Source organism: Salvelinus fontinalis, chromosome 32 (genome assembly GCF_029448725.1).
Source record: "Salvelinus fontinalis isolate EN_2023a chromosome 32, ASM2944872v1, whole genome shotgun sequence".
NCBI classification, from domain to species: domain Eukaryota; kingdom Metazoa; phylum Chordata; class Actinopteri; order Salmoniformes; family Salmonidae; genus Salvelinus; species Salvelinus fontinalis.
Genome location: NC_074696.1, coordinates 45,565,860 through 45,575,464, shown reverse-complemented (window position 1 = coordinate 45,575,464; position 9,605 = coordinate 45,565,860). Strand labels below are relative to the sequence as shown.

At 50.0% G+C, this 9,605-nt stretch overlaps 2 protein-coding genes across 2 annotated transcripts in view; both read left to right on the top strand.

The window, feature by feature from the left end:
• The first annotated feature begins 1,294 nt into the window (after positions 1–1,294).
• LOC129830611 (uncharacterized) overlaps positions 1,295–9,605 on the top strand; it is a 248,671-nt gene continuing 240,360 nt past the window's right edge. Inside the window, exon 1 of the mRNA XM_055893164.1 lies at positions 1,295–1,702. The gene's annotated coding sequence lies outside the window, so the exon portion shown is untranslated. The remainder of the gene's footprint in view (positions 1,703–9,605) is intronic.
• On the top strand, positions 5,195–7,985 carry LOC129831467 (uncharacterized). Its single transcript, XM_055894873.1, has one exon. The coding sequence runs from the start codon at positions 5,266–5,268 to the stop codon at positions 7,591–7,593; it is 2,328 nt and encodes a 775-aa protein (XP_055750848.1). The 5' UTR covers positions 5,195–5,265; the 3' UTR covers positions 7,594–7,985.

Sequence of the window (9,605 nt, the reverse complement as noted above, 5' to 3'; positions counted from 1 at the left end):
ACGTGACAAATAAACTTTGATTTGAAAAGAGAAGCATGTCATATCTATAGCAGAGGTGTCAGTGCTTTCTGAACAGAAAACACCCACTCCTGCAGGGAGAAAAATAAAAAGACGGGGCACGGAAGGCTGTGACAGAACCAGTAACTGTGGAAAGGTGAGAAATAACAGTCCACTGTGTCAAGGAAGATCATTCCTTTCTTACTGGCCTTTTTGCCCAAAATTTGCTTATAGCAGTGAAGCAAACCGGCTGTGGCAGTCAATGGATTCAATAGGATTAGAACAATTATTTTTTGTCCCAGGGCCCCTTAAGACTTTTAACCAACTGTACACTTTGTCACTTTTAGGACATGTGGTGTTTCCTTTCATCATTCACATTTTTGTTAAGTCTTCACAGCGAGAGAACTTGTCTTCTCCCTGAAATAGGTTACCATGCAGCTTTCCTGCCAGCAGTGATTCAGATGTCTAGAAATGTATTGTATGGGGCCCTCATGCCGTTCTCGCTAGTACTCTTCAGGCAGGCATGGACCGATGTGGTTGATAAGGATCAGCTCTTTGCACAAAAGGGTAAAGCTGGCACCAAGACTGTCACTCAGGACAGATGGCACACATAGTTCACTAATACAAGGGGGAGGACAGCCTTCCAGTACTACCACCCTCTTTCCTTGTCCACAACCATCCAAACTGCAAGTGGGAGACAAACAAACTAATGTGGTGCTCAAACAAATTACTTTTCACTGAAAGATGAAATGTAAGGGCTCAGAATGTCAAAACCTCAGGATTCACACCAGAAGTGTGTTAAATGCCATTTTGCCATGGACATTTTGGATATCATATGATGGCTCTGCTTAGCCTGGCTGAGATTACAAAAATTACAGACAGACAACATGAAAAACTACAAGTAATCTAGTAAAAACCATTGAATTCACAAGAGTATAACAATATCAAAAACAGCAAATTAAAAACATTGACAGGTCAGGGAATCAGCCTCAAAATCCTTCATCAGTGATTTAAAAACACCCATCGGGACAAGTTCTGTAAAATTTACGATTTTACACTGTTATTCCCACTGAGAACAGACCAGTTGATGATCAGTGTAGGCCCATAAGAAAATGCAATGCGTATGGTGTCCTGTGCAGTAAAGTGGAATATTTAGCATCGTTTGCAATTTTTTCCTAATCATATTCATCATCCCGTTAACTGAGTTATTGCACTCCATAGTGCTTCTATAATTAGCTGTACAGTCTGATCTCATAATTTTGCCCATGTGCCTCTGCGAACCTATCCATGAGATGGAAAAGGAAACTGCAAAGAATATTTTGTTCGACAGTGTAGGCTATGCCATGTATATATCTCGCAAACTACTAATACTACTACTAATACAATTGAAACTATGTATTTTACATGGCTTGATTCAACCATCACTTTGCGGGTGGTGTGTGGCAGCCTCAGACTTCCGCTGGCAGTGCAGATTCAGCAAAGCAGGTCATCTTCACCGGAGCCTCTCGACTCACCAGCTATTTAAACATCCCAAAGCCGGATACAGACCAAGGCGCTGCCTTTCGACGGCTCTTTAAATTTAAACAGGGATTTTGTGAAACGGGCCGGCGGACATTCGCAAGTCAACCAGGTAGCAGTATTTATGGCTGTATAACAAGTCGCGGAGAGGTACCGCGGTTGGACCAGTGCAGTCAAGGTTGTTAACGTGAGTATACAAACATCCACTGTTTTACCGAATGACTCATATGGTGTGGACATCTTGCCGCATCATCGATGCGGTTTAGTAGGCTATAATGTGGGCTTGTGTCATCGAAACTGTTGTGACTTCTCCAATATTGTCGACAACAAGCTATCATTTGTGTTTTTGGAGCATGACTTTGATCATGCAGTAGTATTAGCATCAAAAGTCAAATAGCAGGTGTACAATAATAATCCAGTATGTAATTTCGCTACAAACTAACGTCATGTCGTCATACATCTGGAATGGTACATACAGTATGAAGAAAACATTGTTTTTATTTTTTATAAATGTCCTGCGACTGTTTAGGAGAAATGTAATACATTTGACTGCTGTCTTTGAAATAGTTTAAGGAGTCATAAAGTTATGGGAATGGGGAAGATTGAGAAAACACAAACCACTACCAATGTAAATCTGTGCAGATAGAGCCAACAGATAGTTGTGGTGCAGAAGTTCCCCTCAGAAGACAATTAGATCAGTGGGCTTCTCAAGATTTTAATAGAATAGTAGGACCGTTTCCGCGACCTTTGTTATCATACTGCATAGGTGATAAAATATTGTAACGACCCGGTATTGTGTTCTGTGTTTGTGGGTGTGTTATTGTTCTCATGGCTACTAGCAGGGGTTGAATATGTCAGGACAGATGGAAAGGTTGGGGGGGTATGATGGGTAATACCGCGGGATTTGGAAATGCATAAATAGGGATTACTGTCTCATTGTTCTCTCTCTTCTGTTCGTGCCTTGATCTGTTCCTATGAGAGTGACTCTTGACCCGACAGGGTAACATTGTGTACGTTCGGCATTTAGCGGCGTGGGTTGTGGCCGGAACAATAGCCCAGTTTATGAATAAACCTGTGTTCTGACCTGCACACCTAGAGTCCGTCTCTTTTCCCTTTATGACCCAGCCGGGTCATTACATTGGTGTCAGAAGTGCTTTCGAACTACGGGATCGTGACTAGGCGAGTTAGCTGTTCAGTATAGGCCGGGTTGGCTTTAGCGTGACTCGCATCTACGGTCATGTCGCTTGGGGCGAGGCGGAAAATTAAGGAAGAGTCGGACAAAGTGTCCGTTGTGGGCTCGGGGGTACCCGGTCGGGAGGGTCAGGCGGCGACTGCCGTAGGGAAGCTGGAGAGCCACATGGCGGGAGTTAAATTGTCAGTCAGCAAGATGGCAGAACTGGCGGGTTTTCCTTCGCATCGCTCGAGAGCTGACGTCACGGCGACGGGGATATCGACGTCACCGGGTGCGGAAATGGCTGGGCCTGCTAAGGTAAACAGAGATGGCGGCGACCTATTGCCATTAGCCACGGTAGCGGCTAAACTACCAAAGTTCAATGGACAAGGTAAATGGGAAGTTTTTTTCACTCAATTCGAGTTGTTGGCTAGAGCCGGGAGGTGGTCTGACGAGACGAAAGCGTTACAGCTTGCCCTGAGCCTGGCGGAGGAGGCGTCGGAATGCCTGCTAACGCTAGCCCCGGGCGATAGGGGCGACTACGGTGCGCTAGTGGGCCGTTTCGGCAGCGACGCGCAGCCCAACATGCTGCGTATTGAACTGTGTAACAAAAAGAGACTTCAGGGGGAATCATTAAAGGCGTTGGCAAGTGGTATTCTGAGCCTGACCAGGCGGGCTTATGCAACTATGCCGATTGGGGTGCAAGACGAGCTGGCACGGGACAGTTTTATTAGAGCGCTCTCTTCCACCGAACTGGGTAAGCATGTTCAGATGGCGGACCCACCATCTCTGCAGGCTGCAGTGGAGATAGCCAGGAAGAGGGAGCTGATCTGGGGTGAGGGAGTGAGAGTGGAAGTCACCAGTCAACCAGAGGTGAGAGCAGCGGTGGCTGGGGTGCCAGGGGTCACAAAGCCAGAGTGGGTTGACGAGTTGGGCGGGCTGGTCAAGACTGCTTCGCTTGTCATGGAGAGGGGCTCCAGGCAACGTCGCAGTGTCAGCTCAACTCCTATTGTCTGCTGGGGTTGTGGCCAACCTGGCCACATTCAGCGGGAGTGTGGCAGATTCCCCCGTCACCAGGGAAACGACAACGGGTTCTCGCGCAGGGGGCAGCGCGGGCCCACCCCCCCGCCCCCGAACCCACTGTAAGCAAAGGAGGTACCCAGCAGCGCAGACAAGAGGGTGGGGTCCTGCTCCCCCAGGGTGTAGCTGCCGCCGTGTTTCCTAGTCCGGTAGTTGTGGTGGGACGTACCACCGTTGGGGACTTCTGCAATGTCGTCGTCAAGGTAGAGGGGGTGGAATGTTTGGCCCTGGTCGACACGGGCTCTACAGTAACCCTGGTGAGACCAGACATACTACCTGTTGGGGTGCGGGTGGAGCCGACCCATGTCCAGCTACGGACTGTCACGGGGGAGCTAGCCCCCATGTTAGGGAAGTGTCAGCTATCTGTGACTGTGGGGGGGAGAACTGTGGGGTGTCCGGTGTGGGTAGCAGCGGTGCAGGACCCCTGTATACTGGGAATGGACTTTTTGAAAAACTGTGGGGCTCAGTTGGACTTAGCGTCAGGTACTTTGAGGCTGTCGGGGAGGCCCACAGTGGGAATGTCGCCTTCGGGAGGGCCAGCAGGGGGCAGGGCTGTTCCTCCGTCTTCCTCCAAGCTTGCAGAAACTCCACCGGTCATCCCGGCTGCTCCCTTGGTCGTTGTGCCATCCCAGCAGCTGTCTCCGGCGGCGACGGCCTTCACTCCCCATCATGGTGCAAGCACAGGCAGCCCAGTAGCCCAAAACACACTGGCCCCTTCAACCCATCAGCCCGACGGGGGGAAGGAGGAAGCTATCGACGCCGTCGAGGCTGTGTGGCTGAAGAACTGTCAGGGTCTGGATGAGGGACAACAGAGACAGTTAAAGCAGCTGCTGTTGGACTTTAAAGATAGCTTCGCTTGGGGGGAAGATGAGGTAGGACAAACGCACCTAGTTCAGCACGAAATAGACACTGGGGACGCCCGACCCATTAAAATTCGGCCCCGTCGTATTCCCCTTGCCAGGAGGGAAGCAGCAGACACAGCTATTGTTGACATGTTGCGGGCTGATTTCATTGAGCCATCAGATAGCCCATGGTCCGCGCCGGTCGTCATGGTGCCTAAGAAAGGGGGTAAACTTAGGTTTTGTGTTGACTACAGGGGCCTAAATTCTGTCACCACTAAAGACTCTTATCCCCTACCGAGGATTGATGAGTCGCTAGACCACGTGAGAGGGTCCTCGTGGTTCTCCTCCCTTGATCTGCGCAGTGGCTACTGGCAGGTGCCCCTCTCGCCAGGGGCACGTGAAAAAACGGCCTTCTCCACAGATAGGGGCCATTGGCAGTTCAAGGTGCTGTGCTTCGGGCTCTGTAATGCTCCTGCCACCTTTGAGAGGCTCATGGACAGAGTGCTGGCGGGGGTTCCGAGAGACGAGTGTGTTGTGTACCTAGACGACATATTGGTGCACGGCACATTGTTTGAGGGGGCACTGGGGGCAATTAGGCGAGTGTTGGAGAGAATCTCGGGGGCGGGGCTAAAATTACATCCGGGAAAGTGCCATTTCATGCAAAGGGAGGTGGCGTTCCTGGGGCATCAGCTGGGTGGTGAGGGCATCAGCACGATGCCAGACAAAGTAGAGGCTGTGAGGGGGTGGCCAGTTCCAGGGGGAAAAAAAGAGGTTAAGAGCTTCCTGGGACTGGCATCCTACTATCGTAGGTTTGTGAAGGGGTTTGCGGGGATAGCGGCTCCTTTGAACCAGCTACTCAAGGAGGACACTGTTTTTCAGTGGACCGAAGAGCACCAGCGGGCGTTTGAGGCCCTCAAACGGGCCCTGATGGAGGCCCCTGTCCTGGCCTCACCAGACCCGAACCGTCCGTTCATCCTGGACACCGACGCAAGCAATGAGGGGTTGGGGGCTGTGCTGGCTCAGCGGGGTCCTGATGGGGAACACGTAGTAGCTTATTACAGCAGGACTTTTGATAAGGCTGAAAAACGCTACTGCGTGACAAGGAGAGAGCTTTTGGCTGTCGTGGCAGCAGTACGCCATTTCAAGTACTACCTGGGGGGCCTGCCGTTTGTGGTCCGGACGGATCACTCCGCCCTGCAGTGGCTTCTCTCCTTCAAAGAGCCAGAGGGTCAGATTGCCCGCTGGCTGGAGGAGCTACAACCCTACGACTTCCAGGTGGAGCACAGAGCCGGCCTTCGCCACAGCAATGCAGACGCCTTGTCCCGCCGCCCGTGTGCTGAGGATGGCTGTGGGTACTGCGCCAAACGGGTGGAGCGAGAGAGAGAACTGTGCAGGGAGGAGGGAGTCACCGCCACGGTGAGTCAGCTGAGTGTGACAGAGTGCCGGGAGCTTGAGGCTGTGGACGTTGGGGAGTGGAGGCGTCGCCAGGAGGAGGACGCAGAGCTGCGTCCTGTGCTGCGGTGGGTGGAAGAGAGAAGACGACCGCCGTGGGGGGAAGTAGCCCCTCTATCACCAGTCACCAAAGGACTGTGGGCTAAATTCACAGTCCTTAGAGTGGCTGAGGGAGTGCTCCAGAGGGGGTGGAAAAAGCCAGCGACTGGAGAAATTACGTGGCAGGTAGTGGTGCCCAAAAGGCTGCAGGGGAGCGTGTTACAGCAGCTTCATGGGGGAGTAGGCGCAGGGCATTTTGGGGTCTCCAAAACGTTAAAGCGCATGCGTAAAGGCTTCTATTGGGCAAGGCACAGGAGGGATGTTGAGGACTTTTGTAGGCAGTGCGACGAGTGTGCTGCTAAAAAAGGACCTCCAGGTCAGTCACACGCCCTCCTACAACAATTCCCAGTAGGGGAGCCCATGGAGAGACTGGGGGTAGACATAGTAGGGCCGTTTCCAACCACAGACAGCGGTAACAGGTGGATTCTAACCGCCATGGACTACTTCACCAAGTGGCCGGAGGCTTACGCTCTCCCAGACCAGGAGGCGGGGACAATAGCTGATGCGTTGGTGGGGGGAATAATCAGTCGGTTTGGGGTGCCACAGTCTATTCACAGCGACCAGGGAAGAAACTTCGAGTCACGGGTGTTCTCAGAGTTGTGTAGACGGTTGGGCGCGGAGAAGACGCGCACTACTCCGCTTCACCCGCAGAGCGATGGGTTGGTGGAAAGATTTAACAGAACATTAGCACAGCAGCTGGCCATCGTTACCTCAAAACACCAGAGAGATTGGGACACCCACTTACCGTTTATTCTTATGGCGTGTAGGTCGGCTGTTCAAGAATCGACTGCGTGCTCCCCAGCACTACTAATGTTAGGTCGTGAGTTGCGCACCCCAGCCGAACTAACGTTTGGCCACCCTCCTGATAATGACGACGGGGTTTTGCCTGGCCCGAACTATGTGTGTCGTCTGCAGAACCGGTTAGAAGCGGCTCACACCTTCGCAAGAGAGCAACTCGAAAACGCAGGGGTGCGCCAAAAGCGTCACTACGACTCGCGCGCTAGGGGGAGGCACTTTGGAGCGGGAGAATGTGTGTGGCTTCACAACCCCACGCGCAAGAAGGGGCGGTGCCCAAAGCTGGACAGTGCATGGGTGGGGCCGTGTCTGGTGATAGAGAGAGTGGGGGAGGTGACGTACTGGGTGGAGGTTCCCCCACGGAGCAGGAAGGTGGTGGTCCACCGGGATCGATTGGCACCCTACAGAGGGAGGAAAACGGTAGGGAATGGGAGTGAGGGCTCTGATGTGAGCCCACGGGAACAGTCTAACGAGGAGACTCTAGCACAACCTGAGCCTGGGGAGGGGGCTGCTTCTTCGGAGGGCGCTGGAAATGACATTGGGGCAGAGGAGCGTTCTGGGGGGCCACCGCTGAGAGTCACGGGGAGGCCCAAGAGACTGATGCGACCTCCGGGTCGTTTTAAGGATTTTGTTGTGTAACCCTAGGGGCTAGGGTTTAGAAAGGAGGGGGCTATGTAACGACCCGGTATTGTGTTCTGTGTTTGTGGGTGTGTTATTGTTCTCATGGCTACTAGCAGGGGTTGAATATGTCAGGACAGATGGAAAGGTTGGGGGGATATGATGGGTAATACCGCGGGATTTGGAAATGCATAAATAGGGATTACTGTCTCATTGTTCTCTCTCTTCTGTTCGTGCCTTGATCTGTTCCTATGAGAGTGACTCTTGACCCGACAGGGTAACATTGTGTACGTTCGGCATTTAGCGGCGTGGGTTGTGGCCGGAACAATAGCCCAGTTTATGAATAAACCTGTGTTCTGACCTGCACACCTAGAGTCCGTCTCTTTTCCCTTTATGACCCAGCCGGGTCATTACAATATGGTGCTATCCTTTCCCCTGTCAAAGGGCCGCTACAAACTGTGTTTACATTATCCAATTATTTGCTCTGTCATTTGTGGCATAAAGAAAATTAGAGGAGGAAAAGGAGTTGTCTAAGACTGTTGAGACACATCCATCCACGCGTACTTTCTACAATTCTTGGCCTCACTCAATGATCTGCGAGTGATTTGTGCACTTCCAAAGTCGATTCAAATGGACCAACACTGATTGATTTTCCGTGTTTATTTTACATCCAGAGAACTTTCAGGAGTAGCATAACCTGTAAAATTCCTCAAGGTTTTGCCTAGGAACTCAAACAGTTGCCTTCATCTTGGACATGCTTGGGTGCAATCCAGGCAGAAGGCAATGCTGCTCTGAATAGAATAATGTAATTTAGGGATAAGGAACTAATTTGGGGATGACTTCCCGAGATGGGTACTTTTGTTACTTGTAATATCTTGGTGGAAAGTGGACACACACTGATGACTCTGACATGGACAAACATATTAGTTGTTGATAGGCTGACAAAGTACAATGAATGATACAGTATAAGAGCAATAGAGCCCCGGTGAAGGTGTCATAATACCCATAAAACCTAGCGGTCAAACAGGGAAATGGTTCCAATCGTTTTCCACCATTCATTTTTCCCATAGTAAATTTTAGAAACACTTAAAATAAGGGCTGTGTTTCGTGTAGGCTTTCCCTGGCGTGACATTTTGATAACCATGTAAATCTCTATTGGACAAGGTGGCTTCATCAACATATTCAGCTCTATTTACTCTCAGATCTGATAATGCTAATTTGCATCAAAGTAAACATGCAAGGCTACAAATCCCTGTTAGCTCCTGCACGTCATTTCTAGCTGACACCTTTGCTAACAGGTATTGTGGCAATTTAAAACTTGCACAAGACAGTTCACAGAATTGTCAATTTAAAGAAATGTAGCCAATTTATTCATTAATACATTTAACTAACATTAGATCCAGAGTCTTAACCTTAGCCTTGTTTCGGCAGTCTTGTCCAGATCATCAAGGCATTTGTAGTTCTTTATGATAGCCACATTAGCAGCTAATTAGCATTTCATTTTTAGGGATTAAATACAGTTGAATATATTGATAAAAGTCACCTTGTCCTAGAGAGATTTACACAGTTATCAAAACGTCATGCCAGTCCTTATTTTAAAACGAAACACAGCCCTTATTTGAAGTATTTCTATAATCCCCTATGGAAAAAATGTATGGTGGAAAAAGGATTGGAGCCATTTCCTTGTTTGACCGCTAGGTTTTATGGTTATTTTGACTCATAATGTGGTACTCTATCCCTTGTGATTTAGGCCAGTGCTGTTATTTTCAGTGCATCTTCTGCGGCACTCTCAATGTATAATTCAAGAACCTGTTATAACACGGTTGCTGCACAGGTCTCTTCAGAGATGTTCTATCGGGTTCAAGTCCAGGCTCTGGCTGGGCCACTCAAGGAAATTCAGAGACTTGACCCAAAACCACTCCTGCGTTGTCTTGGCTTTGTTTAGAGTTGTTGAACTGTTGGAAGGTGAACCTTCGCCCCAGTTTGAGATCTTGAGTGCGCAGGAGCAGGTTTTCATCAAGGATCTCTACTTT